At 47.1% G+C, this 27,788-nt stretch overlaps 1 protein-coding gene, 2 long non-coding RNA genes and 4 other non-coding genes across 18 annotated transcripts; 1 reads left to right on the forward strand and 6 right to left on the reverse strand.

The window, feature by feature from the left end:
• Window positions 1-607: 607 nt before the first annotated feature.
• On the reverse strand, window positions 608-3,825 carry LOC116454969. 8 transcript variants are annotated; one of them, XR_004244275.1, is made up of 4 exons: window positions 3,289-3,718; window positions 2,829-2,892; window positions 1,730-2,236; window positions 608-1,091 (listed from the first exon to the last, which is right to left on the reverse strand). It is a non-coding gene; the product is annotated as an uncharacterized LOC116454969 (long non-coding RNA). The 8 variants fall into 8 exon arrangements; XR_004244273.1 differs by lacking the exon at window positions 3,289-3,718 and adding an exon at window positions 3,767-3,825 and having other exon boundaries at window positions 1,730-2,895; XR_004244274.1 differs by lacking the exon at window positions 3,289-3,718 and adding an exon at window positions 3,767-3,791 and having other exon boundaries at window positions 1,730-2,892.
• LOC116455196 lies at window positions 1,220-1,290 on the reverse strand. The gene has a single exon (XR_004244333.1). It is a non-coding gene; the product is annotated as a small nucleolar RNA SNORD99 (small nucleolar RNA).
• LOC116455200 lies at window positions 2,032-2,148 on the reverse strand. Its single transcript, XR_004244337.1, has one exon. It is a non-coding gene; the product is annotated as a small nucleolar RNA SNORA61 (small nucleolar RNA).
• Window positions 2,353-2,483, reverse strand: LOC116455199. Its single transcript, XR_004244336.1, has one exon. It is a non-coding gene; the product is annotated as a small nucleolar RNA SNORA44 (small nucleolar RNA).
• Window positions 3,067-3,209, reverse strand: LOC116455198. Its single transcript, XR_004244335.1, has one exon. It is a non-coding gene; the product is annotated as a small nucleolar RNA SNORA16B/SNORA16A family (small nucleolar RNA).
• A 3,799-nt stretch (window positions 3,826-7,624) lies between the features above and the next one.
• Window positions 7,625-24,389, reverse strand: TRNAU1AP (tRNA selenocysteine 1 associated protein 1). Of its 3 annotated transcripts, none has more exons than XM_032132206.1 (10): window positions 24,237-24,325; window positions 21,317-21,393; window positions 21,098-21,195; window positions 20,272-20,371; window positions 17,731-17,783; window positions 16,990-17,121; window positions 13,757-13,876; window positions 12,172-12,334; window positions 11,240-11,273; window positions 7,625-9,026 (listed from the first exon to the last, which is right to left on the reverse strand). In XM_032132206.1, the coding sequence occupies exons 3-10, from the start codon at window positions 21,181-21,183 to the stop codon at window positions 8,890-8,892; spliced, it is 825 nt and encodes a 274-aa protein (XP_031988097.1). In that variant the 5' UTR covers window positions 21,184-21,195; window positions 21,317-21,393; window positions 24,237-24,325; the 3' UTR covers window positions 7,625-8,889. The 3 variants fall into 3 exon arrangements, with proteins under 3 accessions (XP_031988097.1, XP_031988098.1, XP_031988096.1); XM_032132207.1 differs by having other exon boundaries at window positions 21,311-21,393; XM_032132205.1 differs by lacking the exon at window positions 21,317-21,393 and having other exon boundaries at window positions 24,237-24,389.
• On the forward strand, window positions 21,690-27,638 carry LOC116454970. Of its 3 annotated transcripts, none has more exons than XR_004244278.1 (3): window positions 21,690-21,775; window positions 25,300-25,439; window positions 26,470-27,638. It is a non-coding gene; the product is annotated as an uncharacterized LOC116454970 (long non-coding RNA). The 3 variants fall into 3 exon arrangements; XR_004244277.1 differs by lacking the exon at window positions 21,690-21,775 and adding an exon at window positions 24,434-24,535; XR_004244276.1 differs by lacking the exon at window positions 21,690-21,775 and having other exon boundaries at window positions 24,876-25,439.
• The last annotated feature ends 150 nt before the right edge of the window (window positions 27,639-27,788 follow it).

The following is a 27,788-nucleotide window of genomic DNA, read 5'->3' on the forward strand; positions in this document are numbered from 1 at the left end:
CCACACGCCAGCTCTGTCACCCTGGCTTTGGTGACAACAGGGACAGCCAGGCTGTGAGTGCACACTCACTAGTGTCCTCCAGAAGCCAAGATCCTGGGAGATGCTCCACAGCAAAGAGGCTCTCAAGACCTGCAGGTAGGAGACTAGAAGTCAGAGGCACCAGCTGCATATTCCAGGACAAAGTACTCTCGGCAGCCAGGTCACCTCGGGTGCAGGAGCTTTGCCACAGGTCAGCCATCCAGGGACAGGAAACAAGAGAGCAGCTCCAACTCAAGAGGCTGTGGTTCCCCACAACCCATTCTTCTCCATGGTGAGAAAACAAGCAACCAGAATCACCAAGGCTCTCCAGTTGAGGGTGTTGGAACACCCCAGGGTTGCGCAGGAGCCACTCCAGCACCTCCGTGAAGGCCCAGGTGTGTTTCTGCATTCCAGGGACAACTGCTGAGGGCTGTGGGGGACACCCCCAGTGGCAGGTGCTGCAGCAAGGACAGGAACTCGCCCCTGAACACTGGTGAGCACCACTGGAAGGGGATGCTCAAGATTCCCTAGCTCAGAGCCAGCCCAGCCTCAGCCCATCCCAATGCAACCCAAACACGGGACACACCGCAAGGATTTGAAGTAATTGCATTTATTCAAACTCTTATCACGGAGAGAATATTCCAAGTTGGAAGGGACTCACAGGAATCATTGACTCCAACTCTTAAGTGAATGGCCCATACAGGGATCAAACCCACCACCCTTGGCATTATTGGTGCTGTGCTCTAACAAAGTATATCCAGATATATTCAGATATATACATCCAGTATATCCAGACCCTCTCCTGAGAAAACTCCATGGAACAGACTGTTCTTCTATGTGGAGCACCTGAACAGGAGCTTGAGCAACACCTGGAGCCAAACCAGTTCCATCACCTTCCAGTGCAGGTGAGTGGAGCCCAGAAGTGGCTGATCGCCCTTGGTGGAGCTCACAGCTTGGGAAGGAGCCAGGATCTGGCTCTGCAGAGCTCCCACTTCCAGAGGAGAGGGCTGGGAAAGAACAGTCTGGCACTGCAGCACCAAGTCTCTCAGGGATGACTCACCCTCTGCTTAGACCTGAAAAAAGGGATAAAAAAGAATCCAGCTGAGTGATGAGCAGTTGGGCTCAGTGCTGTGTCAGATTCCATCTACGTTCTGCAACTCCTGGATGTTCCCACTGTGCCCTGTGGTTTTGGGTAGCTCATGCCCGGCCTCAGCCCCATATCCGCAGGATTCATCCAACAGTCTCCAGACTCAGGAGTCATCATGGACCAGGCTGCACTGCCACTGATCTCACCCACACCCTGCCCCACAGATCACAACTCTGGCCAATTAAAAACCTCCAAAATGAGGTTGATCATTCCCACCTGCACAGTCCAGGTAAAAAACTGGCCACTTCCAGCACAGGCACAGTCAGTTTGAACTGTTCCCTGTCCTCCAGGCCCCACTCCAGATCATGCAATCCCAGAATGGTCTGGGTTAGAAGGCACCTTAAAAGCTCACCCCGTTCCACCCGCTGCCATGGGCAGGGACACCTTCCAGCAGACCAGGCTGCCCTAAGCCCCATCCATCCTGGCCCTGGACACTTCAGGAACGGGGCAGCCACAGCTTCTCTGGGCAACCAGGGCCTCCCCACCCTCACAGCCAAGGAATTCCTCCCAGTATCTAGTTTAAACTTACAGCCCAACACCAGGAGTTCCCCAGAGGACACTCACATGCTCCACACTGCAGCTTCCCCACAACTCGGGTCCTATGGGAAGCAAGCTGAAACCCTTGGGACAGGGCTCACCCTTTTCCAGAGTAACTGCTGAAAAAATTGAGCCAGAGTTTAATGCCTGAAGCCGACGGGTCACTGTAAATCCATGGCTCAGATTCTCCCAACAAATCTCAGCCCTCCAACCCTCATGGCACCTCTGCCCCCTGTGCCCAACGTTTACCCCTTTTCCCGACCAGGGGTTTCCTTCCCAACCAGACTTCCCAAAACAGTGAGGCTGGCACAGCCTGTCTTCCTAGTGGCCCCTCTCAGCACAGGACACACCTGCAGAGAGCCCAAGACCAGCATGAATTTTACTCTTCCTCCTTTTTCGACCACAAGATCGGTATTCAGATCTGATGGGAAAGGGATTTGGAGGGATGGGCTGTGGAGTTCTAACAAGGATACTTACTACCTTCTCACCCGGGTTTATTCATCAGATGGGTGAGCTCTGGAACACCCAGGACCCCTGGAAGACATCACAACATACGCCCAATATCAGCAGTGGGCTGCAGACTCATGTGGACAAAGCCCTGACTCATCCCACCCTGAAAGCACAAGCAAGCAACAGCCCAACTCCCAAAAATGTATCGGAGGGGTGAGTGACAGCCACAGGCAGAAGAAGCCCAGCAGTCAAAGACCTTCCTATTGCTCTGGCATGTTGTTGGAGACCTGCAGCTACTGCGTGGAGCCACAGCTCTTGGATAAACATGCACACAAACATGGAGTTTATCCAGTAAAGTCTGTGACAAGAGTGATTGACTGGCTCTGGATCGGGGTTGATTCCTAGTCCTGCCTCTAGCCAGGCCCAGAGAGAGGAACTGCCCTTATCTCACCCACACAAGATCTGGATGGAGCAAGAACTAAGGGAGTTTGCAGGGCCCAGCCCCAAGGACAAGCCCTATGAAGGATCCATGGCCTTGGAACAGCATGTGATGGCACTGTCCGATAGCAGAGGGGCAGGAAACGCTGCTGATTCCTGCTCTGGCCCAGGGAGGCCACAAAACCTACCAAATTCTCAGCCCAAGGGAGGACTCCAGAACCTGGATCGCCCATCTCACCTGCGCAAAGCTGAGGCCGTCACCAGCCATCCCATGCTCCAGGATCACCTTCTATACCACGATGCTGCTGGGGAAGAAGAGAATCCTGAGCTTTAAGTAAATTACAAGAAAAGTAAATTGAAACAAAACTACAGACAGGATATCCAGCCCCCCCGCGCGTCAGTTTGAACCCCAGGGGCAGGGATTTGCGGCAGCTGTCTGCTTCCAGCACCAGTAACCACCCCTAGCCCACGGCGGGCCGTGTACTTTCCCGAAATGTTGCCGGACAGCTACGAAGGCTCCAACTGAGCGGCGACCGTCGAGGAAAATCCCTTTGCTCTCGGCTCCTTTTTGACCGCATCTGCCACAGCACCGACAGACGCAGCTTCGATAGGGCCGGGCGGGTCCGCAGGGCTCTTCCGCCCGCCACCGCCTGTCCCGGGACAGGGGATTAGTTCAGCCTCAGGGGTCCCTCACTCACCCGGGGCCGGGCCGGGCCCGGCGAGGAGGGCGGGAACAACGCCGCGCTGCCCTTCGCAGCCTTCGGAGCGCACCGAAGCGCCGCCGCCGGGCGCCATAGCCACGGGGTGCCGATGCGGCGGTGCCGATGCGGCGGGGGCGCCCCGGGGACGAAGGATGCCGGTGGATGATCCCGGATGGCCCCCGCACCGCTACCCCAACTCGCCGCCATAGCCGAGAGAGACGGAAGTTGGCCCGAGGCCACATTTTATAGAGCTGAGGTGCGGGCTCCGATTGGCTGCTGGTGCCCGGCCCTCCCGCAGAGGCCTCTGGGAGTTGTAGATCGCGCTGCTTACAGCCCCCGCCACCGTTCGTTCGTTCGTTCGTTCGTTCGTTCGTTCCTTCCTTCCTTCCTTCCTTCCTTCCTTCCTTCCTTCCTTCCTTCCTTCCTTCCCCTCCATCCCATCCCAAAGGATAAACAAGCCCCGCAAACAACCTACCCATGGCAGCGGGTGGAATGAGATGAGCTTTCAGGCCCCTCCCAACCCAAACTATGTCATGATCCCGTGATTCACAACCCCCACTAGCACTGGGAGAAGCTGCACACCCCCACCTCACCTAAATGATTCTCCAGTCCGGGTGGCGCAAGCACAATTTCTCTCTCCTCCTCTATGCCAGGTGCACACCAGGGGTTGCTCTTGGAAAAGCTGAAGGCAGCAGCTGCGTTTCCCCTACTCCTTCCTCCCTTTTGGAACATGGAGGGAACAGTTCACCCTCGGGAATAGAAGGAAAGGTTCTTGGAAACAGAAGTCTGTTTGCCAACAAAATACCTCTGTAAGGCTCCTGGCTCATGATCCATAATCCGTGGAAAGGATTTAAAATGGGAGCACCTGCCAACGGGCTCGAAGGGAGTGCTGGAACAGCTGCTGGTACTGATGCGGAAAGCACAGCCATCGTGGGAAATCAGCCAAAAAAAGCCTGAGACTGCTTCCTACCCAAGCCCTGGAGAAAGGGCAAAAATGATGGTCATTTTTTGATCTGTTCTGAGCAAATGAACAGATGAAAAAATTCCCAGTGTTCAGTAATGGCCTTTTGAGCTGGTAATTCCCTCCAAACACGCCAGATCAGCAACAAAATAAACCCTCAGCCATTTAAAGCCAAGTCTGGGAACGAGCCCCAAACTTTGTGTGGCCAAATCCTCCCCAAGACAGCCCTTGCCAAAGCTGGCATGGATAAGGTACAAGCAGCTGCTCCCGTTCTCCTCCTCCATGGATCTCACAGCTGCTCCGCCAAGTCATGAGGCAATCTCTGGAGTCTCCTTGGCACAGCCATCTGTACAATGTGAGCCTAGAAATCATGTCAAATCCTAGGGCAGGGTAGAACCTGGGAAATCACTGTAGGAAAAAACCATCAACCTTCCCCAAAAATTCAAACCTTCGCAAACACTGTTTGGAAAGAGACTTTTCCAAATGCTGAACTCGGAGAATCCCCGAAGAGCAGAAATGAAAAGCACTGGATGCCCAGAAGACCTCAGCCTGCCATGACAAGATGGATAGAGATCCAAGAGGGGCAAAGAAAATCCCACTGCATGTCCATGGTCAGTGAAGCCCTGATGAAACCTCCCAGGAATCTCTCACCAGCCTCTTCCACGGCACAGGACAGCAAGCACATGCTGGAAGAGGCTGCAGTTCCCAGCACCTGACAGGTGGGACCAGACAATGCACAGGGATGTGAAAACTATCAGTAGGGAAAAGCAGGTGTGCATTAGTGATCCAGGTGGATTGTTGTACCTGTGGCTCCCTGGGACACATCAAGGGGACAAGCCAAGTCCTGGACATGGTTAGCTCTCAATCTCTATCACCTTAGCTGTGTTATCCACCATTGCTTTTTCCCTGGAAATTTTACAGCAGAAGCAGCATGATATTTGAATTATAGACTCATGGGACATGCTGACTTGGAAGGGACCCACAAGGATCATCAGGCCCAACAGTCCTGCACAGAACACTCCAAGAATCCCACCTTGTGCCTGGGAAAAATGAGCGTGTGCCAAGCAGGACCCCAAACCCTTTCTTAAAAACACTGACTGCACTTGGAAAAACCATTTTGACTTGGAATAACTGCTAAGGAAGAAAAAAAAGGAGATATTTTCCGAAGAAATGCTCTAACCAGGAAAAAAGGGAAAGTGAGCTCTGTCAGTGACATTTCCTGAAGCAGCTCTATCAGTTTCTACTATTGCATTTCAAATTCATATCCCATCCTGCCACTGAATTAGTTTCATGTTTAAGCAAATCCCAAGTTAAATCCAGAAACTGGTGTATCCAGTATGCTTTACAAGATCACTGGGAGATAGCAAGGCTGGAAGGTAAAAATTCTTCTCAGATCCTGTTTAGCAAAAGCTGAGGATTAACAAGCCAGTAATGAGAAACCCAGTACAGGAAGATTAGAGTGAAATATTTATCTCTGTTCCTCAAAAGGGATTCAGAGAAATTCCTAAGGGTGTTGTGTATGTCTTAGTGTGTGGAATATGAACCCATCTCCAGAAACTGATTTAAGTAACAGGAATTTTCTCTAGTCAGACTCACATGGGAAAGAAAAAAAAAAATCACCGTCAGCCCCTTTCAGCCCTCTCATCTATACATTTGCTAAAGAAATGCTTCCAGACTCCTCATCCCTTTGGAAGGATCACCCCCAGGCCAGCCCGATGTGTATTGTCAAGCTTTTAATTAAACACAGGCTAGTGACAAGAGGCCACCCCACAACCTCAGAGCTCAGCCTTTGGAAATCACCACTCCATGCCTGAAAACACCCATGGCCCTCCAACTCTGCTGAACATTCCCTGTCTGTGTAACTCAAACGGGAATCAGAGTCCCTACAATTTCATCTAAATTGGACAATCGCATGTTCATCAAAGAACACAATAAGAATGTTTGAGTTGTTTTTGGAATTGCTATAAACCCCGCCTGCTGAAAGGCAGAGTGCTTCATGATCTCTGTTGCAGATTTGGATGCAATTTTCAGGAATTACATAATCCCAGGGAGCTGTGATATCATCTGCCTTGGACTTCTTGCTTTTAGCACACAGAGATAAAAGCAGAATTTACCTTACTACACGGAGTCCTTGTCTTTCATCCTGTGTGACGCTAAATGGTAATTAATCTGGGTTTTCCTGTAGCCATCCGGGAGAAACAAAATCCCACACTCTATTTAACTTGGATTCCAAAAGGCAAAGCCTACAAATCCCAGGTGGTGGCTGTTTTGTAGCTCCACATAAAAGCCTCTCCTGTGCTTCAGACACTGCAATAATGGCCGAGAGCTGAAAATGAACATTAAGATGAGTAAGTGATATAATTAAAAAAACCAAACAATGCAGAGATTTAACAGCTCCACAGAACCTTGGCTGAGATTCTTCCAAACAACCCCAAAAGCCTGGCTCATACCTCCACGGAATGAGGCCCAGAGCCTCGCATCAACCTCTCTCCTAAAAGGAAAGCAAGAGCTATTTTAAGTTCTGCAGCACCAGTAAACAGGCGTCAGCAGGTCATCTCTGCTGGTCTTTGCACTCCCAAATTATTCCTCACGAGGGTTTGTATGTGCCCAGCTCTCCCAGGAATTAGAGGTTAGGATGGGTTGGATTAATATTTACCATTTTTCTTTCCACCACAAAACACAAGCAGAGAGCAAAAGGATTTTCCCACAGGGTTGCTGTCTGCTCCCTGATAACCTGCTCTTCACTAGAGACAGACTTGTATAGAGGTAGTTTATCCAGGCATTAGGAAATACTCCACAGACAGCAATGCTGAGCAGATCAGAACAGCAGAATAAATTCATATTGATAAGTAAGTGTGGCTTCACCCCCTGGAGCAAACTGGGATGGCCACATTGTAAAAGCTAAAATTCGTGGGGGTAGGGAAAGGCAACTCCAAAATAGGAGAAGGGCGGGCACACAGGGCAGCACAGAAACAGAATGATCTAGAAAATGTTTTAAACCCCCTTCTTTACATCACTTCTGCAATGCCACTCTGCTGAACTTCCCAAGAACAGGGGCTGTCCTGAGCTGAGCGGCCACATCAGAGAATATAAAGCTCTGCTCTCTTCCACTTCTTCTGCTTCCAAAACCCCTGGCATGCACAGGGAACATTCCTTTCCTTACATTCAGAGCAGCTGAAGGTGAGACAGCAGCACAGTCAGGGGCACATCACGAGGAAAATTCACAGCAGATGAGAACGCAGTCCTCTAGCTCCACTCGTTAGGAATAACCTAACTCCAGTCACATCACCATTCCCATCACATTCCCACTTCCAGTTGATAAAAAAGACCACAGACTGACAAATACGTCATAATTATGGACACAAACAAAGGTGTAGTAGAAGTAGCTTTATCAAAGTATTTAAATTTTGTGGTAAATCTCTGCATCAACATGGGCAGGGAGGCAACGAAATGCTCTGCAGTAGCAATTCCAGTTACCAAACTATTCCTTGGATAGACATTTATTACAGGTAGTTTCTCTGTTCCTATTTTTCCAAGAGTTTAAGGCACAAAAGCCTGAAAAAGGGCTTATAACATGTATATAAGTGCTATTATTTTCACTTTCACCTCTAATGCAACATATCAGCTTAAATATATTGCTTGTCCATCCAGCTTACACATCATCCAGTAGAAAACCACTTTCCAGGTTAACAACCATTTGTTGCACAATATATCAATGCAATTTCTCTGACCCGTTTTTGCTGCAAGATCTTCAGTTTCTCTCTGACCAGACAGTGGAAGACACTACAAAATCTCAACATCTCAATGAGACCATCAAGGTGTGCCCACAATAAAAAAAATAAAGGCATGATACACAAAATAACATTTAAATATGGTTGCTGGAAAAAGTGTTTTAAACTGCTTGGTTGATGGGGAATTATTTCCTCATACACAGGTGGAAAAGCAGGCCTGGTGTGCAAGAGATCACCAAGTAAAAGGCATCAATCTGTAGTTTTATAACGCTCCTTTCCGTCTTTGCTCTCCAAAGTGCTCTTTGGGTTGATTGCTTAAGAACACCAAACTTGCAAGCTCAAGATCATAGTTTAAGTTAACCAGAACATTAGCTTTCATCCCATGCTCAAGTTACAGCAACCTTACTCAGTCACTAGAAAGATTTTGAGACATTTTCATGGTGTCCAACAATGATCTTTCTTAAAATAACACATTCATGAGTGTTGGGTCAAATGACTTAAGACAGTTGAATGGGCAGCAAAACAGAAAGATGGGCAGGAACCAAAATGCAAAGGGTCATTTTACTTAAAAGACCAACTTTTTTATTGTACGATGGAGTAGAGTCTCTCCCCTGTGCCATCTTGTTGCAAGTTTATAAATTACAATTCCCAGTAAGTATTAAGAGTTCATTTCAAGACAAAAGGAATAAAACTGTCGCAGTTCTAATTTTCACCGTGAATAAAGGTTACCGTGATGCTCCTACAATACTTGTTCTCTACAGGAAAGGCCACAGTCCTCCTGTACTCCGAGTACCAGACCTGGGTGGGGAAAGGGCCACCCCTCGCTACTGTAGGATCCAGGGGCAGCGTAACAGTCCGGAGCGCACTGGCAGGATGTCCCACAGACACGACGCCTCAGCAGCAAGGCTATAACACAGCTGGGATCTCTGATGAGACAGTGTCCAAAGGCTGCCAATGACAGTCCATCAAGGCATCGTAGAGCTCTTCACTCTGTTCCATAAACTGCTTGTTTGCTTCATGGACGTCTAACTGAGGTGTGGGATCTGTGGAAGGAAAGACAGAAAAACAGGTCACACATCAAAGGTGTTCAGAAAAAACCCACCCTGTAAACAAGTTGGTTTATTAAAACAAGCATGGGGGAAGTCTCAATACCTCCAGGGTAGGTGTCAGAGAATAGTGCCAGACTCTGTTCAGTGGTGCCTGCTGACAGGACAAGGAGCAATGGCCATAAACTAAAACACAAGAAGTTCCACCCCAACATGAACAAGAAGTTCTTTTCATGGACAGTGGCAGAGCACTGGAACAGCTGCCCAGGGAGGGTGTGGAGTCTCCCTCTCTGGAGACATTCCAAACCCACCTGGATGTGTTCCTGTGTCCCATACTCTAGGTAAGCCTGCATTAACAGCAGGTTGGACTGGATGATATCCAGAGGTCCTTCCAACCCCAAGTATTCTGTGATTCTGTGAATCACCAAACATTCCCAGCACTTGCCCAATCACAAACCTGACCAGATCAGCCCTAGTCAATCTCTCTGCAATGGGATAAGGAATAACTGCATCCAAACACATCCCTTTTTTCAGCGATGATTGCCCCGTAGGAGGGCCAGTGGAGGGAACACACACCTGCACCTCACAGCCCAGTGCAGCCACCTGCACTGCCAGAAGGGGCTTGTCCTGATGGAAAGGGCAGGAGCAGAAGCAGAGGTACCTGTTCCCTCCTGCTCACTCCACTGTGAGGTCACAAATGATGGATGGACGGATGGACAGAAGCGTCCTATACTGCTGCAAGCAGTCACCAGAGCTTGTCTGCCAATGCCTCCAGCAGCTCAAAGCTGGAGTCACAGTTAGGAACCAAGGGAGTGCCAGTGGCACCACAGCATTATGTGTGAATGTAGCCCTATTTTACATGTGGAAGAAATGTTTGAGAAGCATTTTGGAGCTGGACAACAAGCCAGCAGATCCAATCCTGCTGCTCCCAATGCACAGTGATGGACTCCCCAAACCCCTGTAGGGTCTAAAGCTCACCTAACAAGACTGACAACCCAAAGCTCAGGTTATCAGAGTAGCACAATCACACGGGTCAGTAAATGACTCTCAGTGCAAAGCGGAATGAATGGAAAGTCTCTAAAAAACATCGGGAATAAAATGTTTGTAAACATGTAACTTCCCTGTGAGGGAGGTGAGGCCTTGGCAGGGGTTGCCCAGAGAAGCTGTGGCTGCTCCATTTCTGGAAGTGTCCAAGGCCAGGTTGGACAGGGCTCGAAGCAACCAGGTCTAGTGGAAGGTGTCCCTGCCCATGGCAGGGGGTGGAAAAAGATGGCTTTTGAAGTTCCTTCCCACCCAAACCATTCCAGGATTCTATGTTTGGTTTTAGCTACATCATGTTGTAACACATTACAGGAGAAGAGATTTAAGGAAAAGGAATGATACAGTGGCAATACATGAATTCAGTTTCCTACAAATGTAGGAATCATTCATTTAATCAACCACAAAAAGAGATATCCAGAGATATTCCAACTCTAGTCCTGGTATGTTTGGTTCAGCAAAAGGAAAGCTCTCCTGGAATGCTTTTAAAAGCCATTAGGAGCTTCTGCACACATCATTACTCATACCTGTGGATCCTGTAGATCTGTTACCATGTAATTTAATTTTTTTTTTTTTAAGAGAAGAGTAAGATACACTGCATAGTGCATATTCCACTCAAGACAGAAATCTGGAACTGCTGGCATGGAATTACAGTTTCTTGCATCAATAAATGAAAGCTACTTGAAAGCTACAGGTATCTAAAACCCCAATCTGGTTTAGTGACCCATTTCAAGAAAGGACAGCTTGAAATATTTTATCAGCATGCTGATTAATATTATTCCCTTTTATTTTTAAACTAAAAGCACAATGAAATATTCTGGGCTCTAAATGTCAAGATTTTATAGAAAAACAGAATATCCACTTTTTTCTTGGTAGCATCTCAGAAAAAAAAACCCTAGTGAAAAAAGGATAAAAATTTCAGTACTACAGAAGATTAAAATCTCAGTGCTGGGGAAGTCAAATAGTTTCCATCCTCACCAGGTTCAGACTAGGAGCAGCAACAGTAAAACCAAGATGCAACTGTTCTAGGTGATAGTGATCCACAAATTTTCTCAGATTTAGATTTATTCAAAGATATATTATAAATTGAAATTAGGGCCAATTTGAGAAAGTCCATCTCTAAGCAGTGCAGAACAAACAGACAACTTCAATACAGAATTTGAGAAACTTACCTTCCAATGCATCCTCACCAACTTCTTCGTATGTCTGCAAGGAGAAACAAACCCCTTAGGACAGTGGATAATTATATTTTCTTTTTCAAGCATCACTTGTTGATTAGTACTGTCAGAGACTGACTTTTATACTGGAGTTACTACAACAGAATTCTTCACACATAAGCATGTGTTCCATTCCCAACACTCCACAGGCAAGATCCCCACACTAAACCTCCAACAGAGGCAGTTCTTGAAATTCCAGGGTTGAAGTGGAGTGGCTGTTCTGATGTGTTCTATGCTTTATAACAAAGCTTATGAAGGATCCCAAAGGCACTCTGAGCACAGCCTGCACCAAGAGAACTCTTCTACCATGACAAGGGCATTAAGAGACCCTTTGTGTCCTCCAGACCTTTTCTTACCACAGCAATATACCCCCCAGAAGGCAACAGGACACACCAGGGGCTAAACACTAAATAGTAGCTATATTAAGACTTCATTATTAAGAGGTCTATACTAAGATCACTTGGTGTGTTCAGTCTGGAGCAGAGGAGACTAAGGGCAGAGCTCATTAGGGTCTGCAGCCCCTCCCAAGGGACAGCTTTGATCTCTGCTCTCCATGACCAGGGACAGGACCTGAAGGAATGGCTGGAGCTGTGTCAGGGGAGGGTTAGGCTGGATATCAGGAAAAGATTCTTCCTTCAGAGGGTGCTTGGGCACTGAACAGGCTCCCCAGGGAATGGTCATGGCCCCAAGGCTGCCCCAGCTCCAGGAGCATTCAAACGATGCTCTCAGGCACAGGGTAGGATTGTTGGGGTGTCCTGGGCAGGGCCAGGAGCTGGACTCAATGATTCCTGTGGGTCCCTTCCAGCTCACGACATTCTGTGACTCTCAGAGCTGAAGATACTCCCACGCCACCTCTCAAGCTCCGTGGTGTTTCTGTGCTGCCCTACCTGCATGGTGCTCTGCGTGTAGCCATACTGGGGGTAGCTGTAGCTGTAACTGCCTGTGTTCTGGTCGTACCCCCACTGCGCGTAGTAGCTGTGATACTGTTGGTAATACTGGTTGTAATTATAGTTGTACATCTGATTGTACTCCATTGGTTTCACACGATTACTTCAAAAAATAAAGCAGGAGTAAGTTGCAAATATTGCAGAACAAGTATGAAAAAAGCAGTGAAATAGCTTAAGATACAATGTGGTAAAAAGACAAGGCTTAGTCTAACATGCAAATTTCAATCTTTAAAATAGAAGCACTATTTACTGCAGCAGTATTTATTATTTGCATACATTTGCCTAAAGAAAGAAGTGGTTTAAATTTAATGCCCTTTCCCGTATTCATATTCCTCTTCCTTAATAAACATTGCTTTCATTCTTTACAAGCTAATTGGGTATCACCTCCTGCCTTTGCGAAGGGAAGAGTTCAGGACTGTGAGCTTCAGTTTTGAAAAATCTTGAACCACAATCCAGATACTGGGGTCCCTTTTTCCTTCTGATAAAGAGGATGAAGTTAAGTGATCTGCAGCTTTCTGAGAGAAGGTACTGAGTCTTGCTTTACATGAAGAGTGAAAGACTTAAAGTCTTGCAAAAAACCTGGAGTTTTCTTTTGCAAGAATGGAAAAACCTCCCTTCTGCCACTGTCGTATAGAAACCTAAGCAAGGACTTGTCCCCTTTCTCTCTGAACTGGGTGGTCTTCAGTGCACAGACTTGAAAAAGTTCATGAAATAAGAACTACTAGTAATCAAAAAATAAACTTAAATACCCTGTGAACTGACTAAAATTCCTATTCCTTGCCATAAAGTGGCAGCATTCCCAAGTAACTAGGATTCCACCTATCAAGATTTGAAATAATGAGATGACAAATATTGTTTGAAAATGAAAATATGTCACACATAAAGCCATTTCTACTCATGATGAAATTAGTGAGAAGTAGGAAGAAGGAAACATCAATCTTCTCACCATGATACACCCCTTTTTTCTGCTTTTCTCTTCCTTTTCCCCCCCAAGGCTTATGAGGTCACTGAAAATCTAAATATTATTCAAATAGGGAGCAATTACTATGATTCGTATTACCCTAGTGCTACGAGCCCCAAGTCAGACCAGGATCTCATTGTATCAGGTTCTGAACAAACACAGAAAAAAAAGTTAATCCCTGCCCCAAAACTCTTACATGTAGTAGACATCATAATAGAATTAGCAAGGTAGTTGAGCTTTGATATCCAGACATCAATAAGCAGATTTAGACTATTTCAATTTAATGCAAAGGAACATACGCTTTAAAAACAATCATATTTAACTACAGTGTGTGTGCATGTGTGTGGGTTTAATAATGTTTACAATTCAAAACAGTGCAAAATGCTTAGTCTTGAGCTAATGTTATAATTTCTTTGAACTTCTCGGCATTCTGATGCTCCCCATATTCATGGGTATTCCTTCATTTTGTGATGGAAACATCCAGGACATGTACCTGAAGCACTAAAAGGCATTTAAAAACAGATGTGATTTCTCACGTAAACGTCCACCTGTTCTTCTACTCACGCTTTTGGTATAGCCACACTCAAGCGTACAGGTTTAGAGCCCAACCCCACAGCTCCCTGACACTCTGTCAGTGCTCTCTTCTGTTCCAGTTCATCCGTGAATTTCACAAACCCGTAACCTCTGCAGAGACACAGAATAACTCACATAAAACCAACCCCAAAGAGCCATGCCACGTTATAAAAATTAGTTACAGTGAAATTTGAATTGGTTTGGGAAACACAGTGAATGAAAATGTTCATTAGGGCTGTTCCTGCTTTTGGGAGAGATGAAATGATTCTGCCTTCCAGTTGCTCTTCCTAAATGCCTGAAGCCACATGTCTAAGCTCTGGCAGTGCTTTCAAGGGCTTGTCAATGTAAAGTAGATCTTGTGCCAGTGGATTCTGGGGAACCGGAAGTGAGCTGACACGAGCCATGTTGAAATGCGTTGAACTGACAGTGGTAAAACCCCAAATCCCTGCTGGGAGGATACTGATAATCTCAAGAGTTGCAAGTCAGCACAGGATTGACAAGACAGACACTGCTCATATCCAAAACTGCCCCACTGTGAAGGATAACACTACTTTTCCCTAGGGTCAATGAGATATGCTTTCCAGTCAAGTTCACTTTTCAACAGGAATATATTCAAATAGGCTTTCTGCCACTTCCAGCAACAGCATTTCCAACACTGGGCCTGAAAATGAGCTCTTAACATCAAGTAGCTAAAACCTGCTCTGAGAGCACAGCTGGAACAGGGACAACACATCCAGAACCCCTAGACTCTGCAACAACCCTTCAGTGTGGTGTGGCAGCACTATACGTCAGCCAGACAGAAATCTCCAACTCTCTCCAACCCCAACGATCCTTTGCGTGGGATTTTGATGCTGTAGTGAGTCAGAAGCAATGCAACAGCATCCAAGAGGGCAGTGCCAGGATCCCGTCATGGGATGGGCTGCCTCACGCAGCAGAAAGATCAAAGACTTAGGTGTGGGAGGAATCCACCTAAGCAAAGGAAGGAGTCTGGGAGGGAAGGGCTTGTCTACCTGGGGAAAAGAACGAGCCGTAAGCAAGGATGTAAATTTACAGTGCATTATCTATTCTGTGTGAACTGCTAAACACCAAGTAATGTGCTACTTTGAAAGCAGCATCACCTACTACTCATGGGAGGTCCTCACTGGCAGCTATTCCAGAGCAGTTCACGCCCCAGAAAACGCAGTACCTTGCACAGCAAGCTCCACACACAAGTCCAAATATCTTATTTTTATACATATATACAGATATGGAGGTATCCTCCTCACAAAAAGACCAGATCAAAGATTAGGCTTATCTACGTACAAACTAGATTATTAAGCACAAGCAAAACTGTACACAGGCCCATGTTCGTTTAACTTGCCCTCTGCCAAAGGACTATGGCAAATTGATCCAGCGCAAGTCAACTTCTAAGTCAGTTTAAGGTGTTCACACACAAACCCAACTAAGTTTCTAAGCTGCCAAAAGACTCCTGCAGATTTTCAGATGGGACCAGGAGTGTTTAAGAGAAACTGGGAAGACTGGGAGTTCCAAAATAGAGACAGGTGGAGTTGGATGCAGTGTACAGGAATAGATGCTGGGTACTGCAAGGGAGACAGTGATTCTTCCAAGTCTTCCAGACATTTAGTTTTTCCACACCAATGGCTAAATCACTGGTGTGAAAAGAAATAATTTCTTCGTGGTTAGGACCTCCTTGCAGACCTTCTGTCCTGTCCCTGAAGTTTGGAAAAGCCCCAACACCTGCACCCTCAGCAGAAAGCAGAGAAGCAGGCATGGCACCACAGCACCACGCTCCAAGCTCCTCTCCTGTCTGGAACAAGAGGTGCTGGGAGGAGGCCTTCCTGATCCAGCAGCCCTGGCTGGAAGGGCCAGGGCTCCACTGGGCATGTCCGCAAGCCCTAAGCTCCTCTCTCCCATCCCACTGACACCTGCAGTTGCCTCAGCTTTGAGCAATTGCACAAGTCTCAACAAAGCCCCTGGCACCAACACTCTGGCACTGCCAGGGGAGACAGCTTTGCTTTTCCCAGAAACAGGCCTCTAAGTCCCTGCTCCTTCCCCACTTCCCAAGCTGCCACGGATTCCCTTTCCTTGAGGTCTGCACCTATGTACAGCTCCCAAAACCCAGCGAATAGTCCAGCCTGCAGTACCAACACCTGTTCTATAGACAGAGACTGAAGCAGGTGAAGCACAACGGGAACTGCGGGGTTTACACCGAAGAGGAGGAGGAGGAGCAGAAGGCATGCAGAGCCCAACCCAGCAGTGTCAGTCCCAGGTGAGGTGGCAATGACAGCACGAGGACCCAACAGCCAGAGTGACTGAGCAGCTCTGCAAGAGGTTCAGGTTGGACATGAAGAGGAACTTCATGACTGGGGAGGGAGTGCAGCTCTGGAACAGGCTGCCCAGACAGGTTGAATTATCTCCTGTTTTCCAGGTTGAATTATTTCCAGGTTTTCCAGGCCACACAATTCATGGATGGTATGATCTAGTGCTGGCTGCAGTCCTGTTTGGAGCTGGACCAGAGACCCCCAGAGATTCCTTCAAACCAGCATGTCTAAGATTGAGAAACTGCATATGAGAAGGTGGGGGCACCTACAGCCATAGCCTGTATCTTATCCCAACATTCTCACAGGTATTATATCAGAAAATTGTGCTTCACTGAAGCCATGCTCTGCTTTGAAAACAAGGATGCTCACCAACTGCTCCCTCATCTGGAAAATTCAGCTTAATTTTGTGCTACTTGGAAAACATTTTAACTACATTAAGAAATCCAACTTTTTGATACCTGTTTTTGGCAAGACATTTTCAGGAAAGACAAACGAGGCACCTACTGAGAACCTGACAGTGAATCACAGCTTTGTGTGCCCTACCCTGTTTGAAATAAAAACCTGTACAGCTCTCACAGGAATATATACTCAATAGCCTAAAGTTTGTAAAGCACAATTCCACCCGAGAGTCCAGGAAGGGAGTGTTTCAAGATTACTTAAGACATTTTTCAGCATTTTAAGAAGTGCAGTAACACAAAAGGGCCTCACACTGACAGAGGAGTGACAATACCCATGGTGACTATTAAAACTCACACAAACTGCAGACTGAATGGCCAAGAACACTATATTTTAAGATCAGTAAAATCTAAGAAAAATAATTTTTTTCCCCCCTTGCTGCATTCTATCCTTCCTGTTGCCACATGTGAAGTGAAAAAAAAGAAGAGTGAATAAAAGATTACTTACTTGGATACTCCTGCCTGGTCCAAAACAACTTTTCCACCTCTACACGATGGATAAACTTTAACAAAAAATTCATATAACATCCCGTCATCCACGTCAGGAGTCAGGTCTCCCACAAAAAGGGAATATTCTGGACTAAAGAAATCAAAAGAAAACTTCTTAAATACAATCACACACACACAAAAGGGACATGCTGAGTGACAGTTACCATTTAGCCTAAATATTTGAACTCAGAGAAGAGTGATATTAAAAGACCATTTAATGGAGACTTTAAAGTGTCACCAGTTAAGCTGCTTAACTAATATTTTTATTGACACTGCTTTTTCAAGTTAATTCAAGCAGCACAACCAACCTACTTAATACTGCTTTTTATTTAAAGATTATTTCACTGCTTATTACTCACAGGATATCTCTGATTTCTCATATGGCAAGAAAACTTTAATATCTCATTTATAGATACGCTATTTCCAATACATAGATCTTAAATTATAATTTATAGATCTCAAATGATAAGATATGATTACATACTTTGATGCTACAAAGTTTAAATACCGTTAAGGACACTGGATAAATCTGCTGTGCCACACACAGGGCAAAGCACAAAACTGGCAGTCTAAGTTCTCCTCCCTCTGCTAAAGACTAGCAGTGATGAACTTCAGGTTTACATATTGAATACTTTTTGCAAGGCAATTGATGAAGAGACATTAGGCAGGCAAAATTAATATTTAAATATTGAGCACTTACCTGTTATCGGGCTGTTTTCCATACGTTGCATAATTCAATTTAAATCGCTTCGCCTGAAACAAGGCAAAAATGAATCCATACATTCAAACGTTGTCATATGATTTCAAACAATTAGGAAAAAAATACAATAAACTGATTTAATACAACTTTCTTAATGCTGATACATGTTCAATTGCCTTCAGGCCAGCCAGTTAAGGTAACAAGCACATTTTTATTTAGTGCCAATACAGATATAATAATGAAAATCAGAACCCGAACAGAAGGTACTAATAACAAATGTTAAATTTCTTCCAATTCTAAGGTCTTAAAATGAAATGACAGCACCACTATTGGAGTTTTGTGATTTAACACAAACACTGGCAGACCAGAATCCACCACACTGGAAAATGGAATCAACCTGAGTCTGGAAGTGTGGCTAAATACTTGGTTCCGGACATTTAGCAAGATCCAAAATTAAGGGGTTCTGAAAGAACTACATTGGACACTGGAGGCCTCTCTAAATTTTGCATCTGAATTTATTTTTAAAACAAGTTTCCAGATTTGTGCCCTCTGGCACATCTGGAACTCTCTGTCTCCAACCTATCAGACTTCAGCAACTTGTGCCCAACTTAGATGTAAGTTTAGACCAAGATCTAAGGAGACCAAGATCTTTGGATCAGCTCTTAGAGATCAGGGGCTAATCTCAGGATCAGAAATCAGGATTTCAGATCACAATCAGAAATGCCCTAGAGATCAGGGCACGTGTTCAGTACAGTGAAGAGCCCAGTGTGTTCCTGGACCTTGTATGATGGATTTCCTTCCCTCAAAGATAGGTAAATAATTCTTGGGAAACGGAGCACAGACTTAACTCTAGGCTACAATCCCGTTCCTTGCATGCTTGCATTCTCTAGAGCATAGCGCTACACAACTTCTGTGGATCATTTACAAGCTAACACAAAATTTAGATTCCATTTTGAAGCACTTAGATCTTTTTTTTCAGATCCTGCTCTTCACTGCCATATTCTGGGTTTAAAATCATTGAGAGACCTGAGAGTACGTCCACTTGGGAACTGGGAACACCAATTCTTGGAAAAGAGAGACAGCACCAGCACCATGGCTCTCTGTTATTCCTTTGGCTGATTCAGTATTTAAAAATAAATAAAAGCATGAGCCCCAGTCAAGTTTTCTGTAAACAGAAGTCTCTAAATGCAAAGGATGAGCTGAGCAGTTGCCTGCTGAGTGCACTGATTTGGGCTGCTTTGGATCTCTGCCTGACATCTGTAATTCTCTCCGTGTGGTATGCAAATCATCCCTCCACACAGCACAGTGATTTGAACAAAACTGTGAAGAAGGATGGGTATTCCCAAAACCAAACTTCCATTATTATCTTACTCTTACAAGAGCTGCTCTCTTTGTCTCTCCAGTGACCACAGAAGGCATCCAGGATGATCAGCTTGCCTTAATCATGAGCAAACACGTGAAACAGATATCTCCAGGCCTCTCGTCGACTCCTTTTAACGGGGCACGTCACCCTCTCAGGAATGTTGACTAAATAGTTCAATCTGAACTTCCCAGTTTCCTACTCTGGGTATTAACTACTCTGAAACAGGAATCCATTTACCTTGTATATCACACCATAACTGAGGTGATTCTAGAGCTGCTTTATGAACCAGTCACCCCAGCTACTGCAGCCAACTCCTGTGGGTACAACAGACAGCTGTGTCAGCCGTCCCATTTTAATCTACCACACATTTGAGTCAACATCCTAAAATTAGCCTCTCTGACTATTCCTCCTCTTCTTTTTAACTACCCAGCTTTTATGTACAGGAGACATTAGTTATGCACTGCAATTATTCAATGCTCTGGCTCCTTCTCCACTGTAAAGAGGTTTGAGTAACTTCTGTTTGCTAAGGGCCAAGAACAATGCAAGGTTAAAAGTCATGTTTCTCTTGCAAATCAATGTTACTCAAAAGTCAGTGTGAACTTGCAAGTTCATCCTGTACACATGTAACAACACACATAGGTAAATTCTCAGGTTGCCTCATCCTTGAAAGTGTTCAAAGCCAGGCTGGATGGGGCTTGGAGCAACCTGGTCTAGCGGAAGGTGTCCCTGCCCATGGTAGGGGATGAAATGTGATAAGCTTTAAGGTCCCTTCCAACCCAAACCACTCTGTGACTCCATGATTATACAAAAGGAGAGAGATGGAAGAATTATGGCAGACATACACTATACTCAGTCCAATTTCTTCCTTGTTCTTCTCAGGTTTCTCATTAGTCCAACTTTGGTAACAGCAGAAATGCTCAGATATAAAAAACCCTGCACCCCACACCACTTCTACACCTGGATTTTATCCAGACAGTCACAAAGAAATCAGTGATTTTTCTCAACAATTTTCTGAGCAAGAACATTAATAGTTTTGTAGTCATAACTTCAAATCTAAAGCAAAGAAGAATCCCAGTTTGCTAACTGTTGAATTTGTCTGTAATCCTTAAAAATACAGATTCTACACTATCAGTCCCTTCCAAGTTTTGGTTCTCATATGGCTGATCCCGTTTACTTACCGGTGTAGCACCAGGAAGTGGTTTTCCATTGATTTTGTGTAAACATTTCTCTGCAGTAGCTAGATCTGCAAATTCTACAAAGCAATAGCCTGCTGGAATTCTGAACATACAACACAGGAGAGAAGAGACAAAGGTTATAAATTTAAAACACATTTGAGGAGGGAAGTTGTATTTAGATAACTGGTAGGAAATTTGCTATAGTTGCAATACAAAGAACAGTTCCTTTTTAAAGTATAAACATAAGCTACCAAAGAGAAGCTGGATCTCAAGGGATAGCCCCTACTTACCATAAGTCAGGTCAACATAAGCACATAGAAAATGGTTTAGCTTACAGTTTACTTCCAACTTTCATTGACCACCAATTTGCCGACCCAAGTTTAAACTACTGAAAACTGAAATTACGACACTTAAAAGAATAATGAACAAGAATAAACCGACTTTATTCTGCATACAGTCACTCACTTTATTTCAAATGAACTCTAAAGGTTCTCATATTGCTCCAAGTCAGACTTCCCACCTCTGTCAGCATCACATAGCTGCACTACAGACTAGTGACCAAAGCCTGGGGGTGGTAATTCCCAAAGGGATGGAATGAGATACATACACTGCTCTGACTGACTGCTGGAGCACTGCAGAATGAGGGCCAAACCTTGTTTGTTGAGGGGAGGCTGAAGAGCCAGCAGTGCCCTCTCCATTGCTCTCATCAATATTCTCATATTGGTGGCAGCAATGGTGGGAAACTCAAAGGGAAAATTCACTCTGATATGGAAGTATCACGGCGACACTTCAGTCCAAATGCACTGGGAGAACAAACAGAAACAGTTACCCTGTCAACCTGTTTCGAATGATTTTTACACTCAGTACAAGCTCTCCCATGGTGGCAAAGGCTCTTGAAACAAAGTTTTCATCCATATAGGGCTCCAGCTACAAAAGCAAAAAAAAAAAAAAAAAGTAAGTTAGATCAGGGCATCTACAAAAAAGAGAATATATGTGTCAATGTCCCCCTAAGCAGTTAAAACATTATTGAGAAGGATTTTACCCTTACACTTCAAAAAGAAGACTCATTTAAGAGGGTCGATGCCACTCAAAACCAGCAGGCATGCATGAACCAGGCTCAACAGTCTGCAAAGTGGAACCCAAGAGACAGCATGAATTTCAGAGAACAGGGAGCTTCACAGAAGGACAAAAGCCACTCAGAAACATACAGCAACAAACTGAGCATTCGCTACAGGGAGCCGGGGAGAAGGAGGTGGCAGGCTCCTTCTCCAGGTGCAAGCGAAGGCTGGGCCAGCGCTGTGGATACACAGGTGTGGCGCAACCCCAGGTGGCATGCGGCAGGTGACACCGCCCTGTGGAGCTGCGGTAGGGGTCTGCAGAGCTGCGTCTGCCTCGCACAACCCCGGAGATACCAGGGCAGCACTTGGGGGAAACCCTGGAATCGCGTCCCACAGCGGCTCTACGCTTTGTACAGCCCATGGGAGCACTGACCGTGTTCATGTCACAGGTGAGGGTGGCACTGTGCAGGTAAGAGTGTATGTGAACATGCTGGAGAGCAGGTGTCTGCGTGATGTAAGGGACTGACAAGTCCCTTACAAGGAAATGGTGCTGGAATTTGGATCAAATATACTATAAAGAGCCTGAGTGAACAGGGCCCATCTCTGTATAACAGAAACTGGAGGAGGGAACTAACCAAAATTAAAGTGGGGAGCACTGCGTGTGACAGGTAACATGGAGCTGAAAAACATATATATGAAATATATATAGCTCCATGTATCTACCTGTGTAAGACAAGTAGCTCACGGTAACCTACAGCCCTCAACTATTTGTGTGTCTGTCAGGTACCAGGTGGCTCCACCTTGTGTGTGTGACAGAATGTGCAGTATGTGAAAGAAGGTGACCATACTGCACTTGCACGTGTAAAAGGCAGCAGATGCCCTGTGGAGGGGAGTGTGAAGCAGAACTGACTTGTCCCAGGAGCAGAGGCAGCACCACTCTGTACAGACCTGCCATGCAGGGTGATCCTGGGGGAGTGTGTGTGTGTGTACAGGAAAGCTGGATTCATAAAGGCAACAGGTTGCTTGGATATGTCTGTGTGGCTCAAAGAGCCATGGCCTGCTTGTGAGAGTGGCGATGAAAAAGAAGATGGGCTTTATAGTGGAGAGGTGGCAGATAACCCTCTGGGTGGGGAAAGGGGAGAACAGACTCCAGGGAGTCTCCATGCATGAGCAGAGGCAGTAGAGGACTCCCTGATACGGTGGCAAACTGGGTGTGCTGAGTGTGCCTGTGGGAGAGAAGTACCCTGTGGGATCCTCAGGGATGTGTTGGGCTGCGTGTACACACACACACGTGAGAGATGAAGAACACTACATGCAAGCAGGACTGTGCTGGTGAGACCTGCAAGAAAGGGGCTGAAGGAAGACGTGCATCCAAGAAACAGGTGGCAGGGAAGTTGTGACATGCTAGTGTGTGTGACTGTACACGCATAGTGGAGTGCACACAGGTGTGTACAAACGTGTGTCAGACAGCAAAGACACTACACACAGCAGTGGGATCGCATGTGTGAGTGTGTCACAGCGTATGACAGTGGCAGCAATGCAGGCACCACATCACACTGAACACACACACACACACACACACAGGCAGTGTGGGTGGGTGGCAGAGCACTACAGCACGCTGGGGTGAGTACACACGTGTGTGAAAGTGTATGCTCAGCAGCGAGTGGTGAGGGACACAAGGGCACAAGAGTGAGGGTGTGTGAAGGGCACACAAGGGACACTGTGGGCTGTGCATCACTGTGAGTGTGCCCACAGTGTGCACATGAGAGGGCATCACGACACCCTTGGGTGAAGAAGCACTTGTGAGTGTGCTTCTCACAGGTGCTCTTCCTGCCAGGTACACACACAGGCAGGAATGAGGGAACTAGCGGGGTGTGTAAGTGCTTGTGAATGTGTGTGCACGTAGGAGAGTCAAAATCCCTATGAGGGTGTAAGTGCACCCACAGGTGTGCATGTAAGGGGCAGGTTGTGAGGGATAATCTTGGAGAGGTGCATACAAATGTGAGTGCCCACAAGTGTGAGCACAATTAGCAGCACAACCATGAGTGTGTGTAATTGGACAACATGAGCATGTAAGTGCCTACAGCAGCTGAGCTGGTAGAACAGCAGATAAATCCTCGAAGCATGCAAGTATACATGCTGTGAGTATGGGAGTGTGTAAGCGCCTCTTAAGAGTAAGGAAGTGTGAGACTTGTTGGTACCCACACATGTGTCTGCCCACCAGGGACACTGGTGTAAGTGTCGCTGTGACCTGGCTGCGGGCAGACGACGATGGTAACTCTGGGGTGTGTGTATGCGTGTGAGTGTAACTGCTCACAAATGTGCCTGTCGGGCTGGGGTTATGTCTGAGTGTGTGTGTCAGCCTGTGTGAGCATGTCAGCATGCACAGGAGTGTGTGAGGCGAGTGTCACTTGGGGAGTTTAGGTGTGCCTGAGTGTGCGAGGGGCTGTGCAGCTGTGTCAGTGTGGGGGTCAGTGGTGTGAGGAGATCAGTTAGTCAGGGAGAGGGTCAGCTGGTGCCAGGTGTCAGTCAGGGAGGGTGTCAGAACTGTGAGGATGTCAGTCTGTCGGTTGTTGTGTGGGTGTCAGAGTGAGAGTGTCAGCCAGTCATTGTGAGGGTGTCAATTGGTGTGGGGGTGTCAGTCAGTCAGAGTGAGGGTGTCAGTTGCTGTAATGGGTGTCAGACAGTCAGTGTGAGGGTGCCAGAGTGAGGGCATCAATTGGTGTGTCAGTGTGAGGGTGTCAGTCGGTCGACGTGAAGGTGCCAGTCAGTCAGTGTGCGGGTGCCGGTCAGTGACGGTATCAGCCGGTCAGTGCCCCCCGCGCCCCCCCCGGCCCGGCCGCTTCCCCCCGCAGTCCCGCCGCCCCCCGCCCTCGTCACAAAGCCGCGCGGTCCCGGCCGGACACTCACGTCCCCCATCCACAGGCTGGCGGCCATACTGCTCCCGCAGGCCCCGCGGCGGGTTCAGCGGGGCCGCGCGTTCCGCCTCCCGGCCCGGCCCCGGCCCCGGCCCGGCCCCGCCGCCGCCGCCCCTCCCTCTGTCCCTCCCCCGGTGCCCCGGTCCCTCGGTCCCTCCCCCGGTCCCTCCCGCCGCCGCCCGGCCCGGCCCCGCCGCCTCCTCCGCGGCCCCAGCGGGCGGAGAGAGCGGCGCCCCCGCCGCCGCAGCGTCCCCTGGCGGCAGGAGGAGCGACAGCCGCGGGAGGGAGCCGGTGGGAGAGGGCGGGGGTTTGGGGCAACTTGAGGAGGGTTTGGGGCAACTGCAGCTACCTGGAAGGAGATTGTAGTGAGGTGGGGGACCTGTCTCGTCTACAGTGCCTGCAGTGAGAAGGCAAGGGGAAATGGCCTTAAGCTGAGACAGAAGATTCAGATATTAGAAAAAAATCACAGAATGTGCTGAGTTGGGAGGGACCACAGGGATCACCGAGACCAACTCTTAGCCCTGCACAGGACATTCGAACAATCCCATCCTGTGCCTGAGAGCATTGTCCAAACGCTCCTGGAGCTCTGGCAGCCTTGGGGTTATGACCATTCCATGGGGAGCCTGGGCAGTGCCCGATCACCCTCTGGGGGAAGGACCTTTTACTGATATCCAACCTAACCCTACCCTGACACAGCTCCATGCTGTGACAAGCGCTTTGGTCATCTCTTCAAGGCACCACCGCTGTCGGAGCTGGCACAGGGTTTACAAAGTCGGACAGTTTTTGGCAATGTTGAAAGGCCAAAGACCTGATGTGGGGTTTTTTTGTGGTAGCGAGGTTTGTTTTTTTGTGGTAGAGAGGCCATGATCCCGGCTCCCCTCCACCCAACGGGGCAGCAGCTGCATCAGGAGCTTCGAATCCCAGCCGAACTGGGGCTCTGAGCTTAGACCACTGCCTCTTCACAGAGACAGAAGATCCATCCTCGGGGTCATCAGCCCAGAACGTGGCGCTGGATTGGGTACGGTGTGATCCTCTTCTCTTGTTTACTTCCGCAGGCCTTCGACAGCAAGCGTGGTAATTCCTGGAGAAGATGAGCCCCCTCGTTACGACGGAGCAGAGACGAGCGCGCCCGAGAGCCGGCTGGTATTTTCGGCATCCCGAGAGCCGGTTGGAATTTCGGCATCTCCCGTCACGGGTGAGTCCTGTGCCCTGTTACGGAACGCCAGGCATGGGCTGAATCCCTGGCTGTGGTTGTGCAGGCGCTGCCGCACGCCATAAATCCAGCTCCTGGCGACAGGGACACTCAAAAGCCTCCGCGCCATTTTCGCCGCGGTGGTTCGGGCTCCGGGCGAGCCGGGCGGTGGCTCCGCCGGTCGTATCCCGGGAGAGGGCAGCAAGAGCCCGCCGGTGTCGGGTGGAGGGGAGGTTTTCCGGTGCAGGCACTGGGCAGCCTCGCGTGATGGAGCCAATTCTGGAACTCCTTCCCAAGTGTTGTGTGAGTGTCCGCTCAAATCTTGCCCTGCAACATCCCTCTTCCATGACTAATGCCTGAAACCCACCGGGAGCGGAACGGAGAATTCTTCGCTCTGCTTTCCCTTGCGGACAAAGCGTATGTTGAACATTTGATCCTTCCTACATTCCTGTAAGAGACTGTGAGAATCCTTCATCCTCATTCTGAGCAGGATCTGCATCTCTCATCACGCTGCAGCACGGCCAGTATTGGCTGCTCTAGAATATCAAGTCTTGGGGGGTGCAAGACATGAGATTAACACAGTTTATGTGTTTTCTGAGTCCCTAGAGCACCCTCAGGTCATTTTTTTCCAAGTTCTTCCCTAAAAGGTAAAATGTAGCATGAAATCAGGCAGCAAGACCCACAGCTGAGAACTCGGCTGAATGAAGACCTTGGGTTGTCAAGTTGCACTTTTTGTGCCTTGGTGTCACTGGCAACCTGGTCTCTTGCAAACTCACCCCCTTTGAAGCCCCTGCTGTGTCTGCCTTTCAGGTGTCAGCTTCCAGAATGGTTTTATTTTCCCGGCATGGCAATTTATCCACTGGTTAACTTGGAGCTCTCCTCTGCAGAGCCCACAAAGCTGTCGCTCATTCTCTGTTATTACTTATAAAACCCAGTAGTTCTTTGTCATTTGATGAAGTGAGTCCAGTGCCTTTAATAACCCCTTTCTGTTTTTTTCCTTCCAACAGAGTAACACAAAATTTGCTTTTCCTAGGATAATCCATAGAGATGGATGCTGGGCAATGAAAATGCAGAAGGTTGTGATTGTGTTGGACCAGGAGAAGACAAGAAGTTTGTATTCGGTGTTATATCTGAAGTGACTGCTATTTATGCTCTTAACCTTGTGACAGAGCAAAAACAGTGCCAGGAGCATGTTATTATGTGAAAAACTGTTTATTCTCCTTTAAAAATTTATGAACTGGCAAAGAGGCCGTGACAGGAAGACGTGGGCATTCCTCTGTCCCGAATGTGTGTGTCAGAAGCCAAACATATGTGTCCCTTGTTCCCTCTGCTGGGAGAGCAGGTATTTCTGGATCTAGGAACTTGGTCCTAAAAACTGCTGAGTAAATTCTAATTAGTGTTTACTGGAATCCACTGGAAAGGTGGTCCCTGAGCCCAATTTCACCTGGTCTCTGGGAGCTGTAGCCTGTTGGAGGCACCAGTCCTGCAGGCTTCAGAGCTCTTTGAACTCTTGGTAACTTTGATTGGAGTTAAGGGTCACTCAGTACCTCCCGGGAGGAGGCCCTGACTGGTTTCAACTTTTAAAATAAATGGTTTTGATCTTGAGAATCTGGCCTGGGAGATTTTAATTTGTATTTGCTGGTTTTAGCTTGCACTTGAAACTGACTCAAATGGGTTTTGTGCCCTCAGTACTGGATGTTACTGTGTTAGAACCTTCCCTTTGTTGGTCTTGCAGGTCCAAGTCAGTCCTTCGTCTTAGGCAACTGTAGCCAATGGACTGAGATCAGGGATTAATTTGGCCAGGGATAATTGAAATGATAAATAAAATAAAGCAAAACAAAACAAAACAAAGAGCAAAACTTTTGAGTTTGGAATAGCTTCTGAGATTCTGAAAGCAATTGAAGTAATCCAGAAGAAAATATGCCATGGAATCTGTTTTCCATTATTGCATGAGATAGTATGTCTTAAAATTTGATCAAATCCATCTCTTCATTACAAAGATAATGCAGCTCATAGTGATGTAGAGATCTGGGGTCTTTTTCAATGTAGAATTTACAAATTATTGTAGACTTGACATTCTTATTTATTGATGATTCGCTGTTCCTGTCATGATCTCACAGCAAGTAAAAATAATTTCTGATTGATTTCTAGGTGCCAGTGGTATTTTTGAAAGATATTGTAGTAAAGGCTCATATTGATACATTTGTGCCTTCTAGCTTTTTTATCCAGACTCAGTCTCTTGCATATAATCAAGGTGCAGTGGGAGAGACTTGATGTCCTCTCTTGCCTTCTATTTAAGAAAAAAGTGCAGTCATTTATGTGACAGTCCTATATTCATATTTCTCTGGGTTT

The sequence above is a fragment of the Corvus moneduloides genome, chromosome 23, assembly GCF_009650955.1.
Source record: "Corvus moneduloides isolate bCorMon1 chromosome 23, bCorMon1.pri, whole genome shotgun sequence".
NCBI classification, from domain to species: Eukaryota; Metazoa; Chordata; class Aves; order Passeriformes; family Corvidae; genus Corvus; species Corvus moneduloides.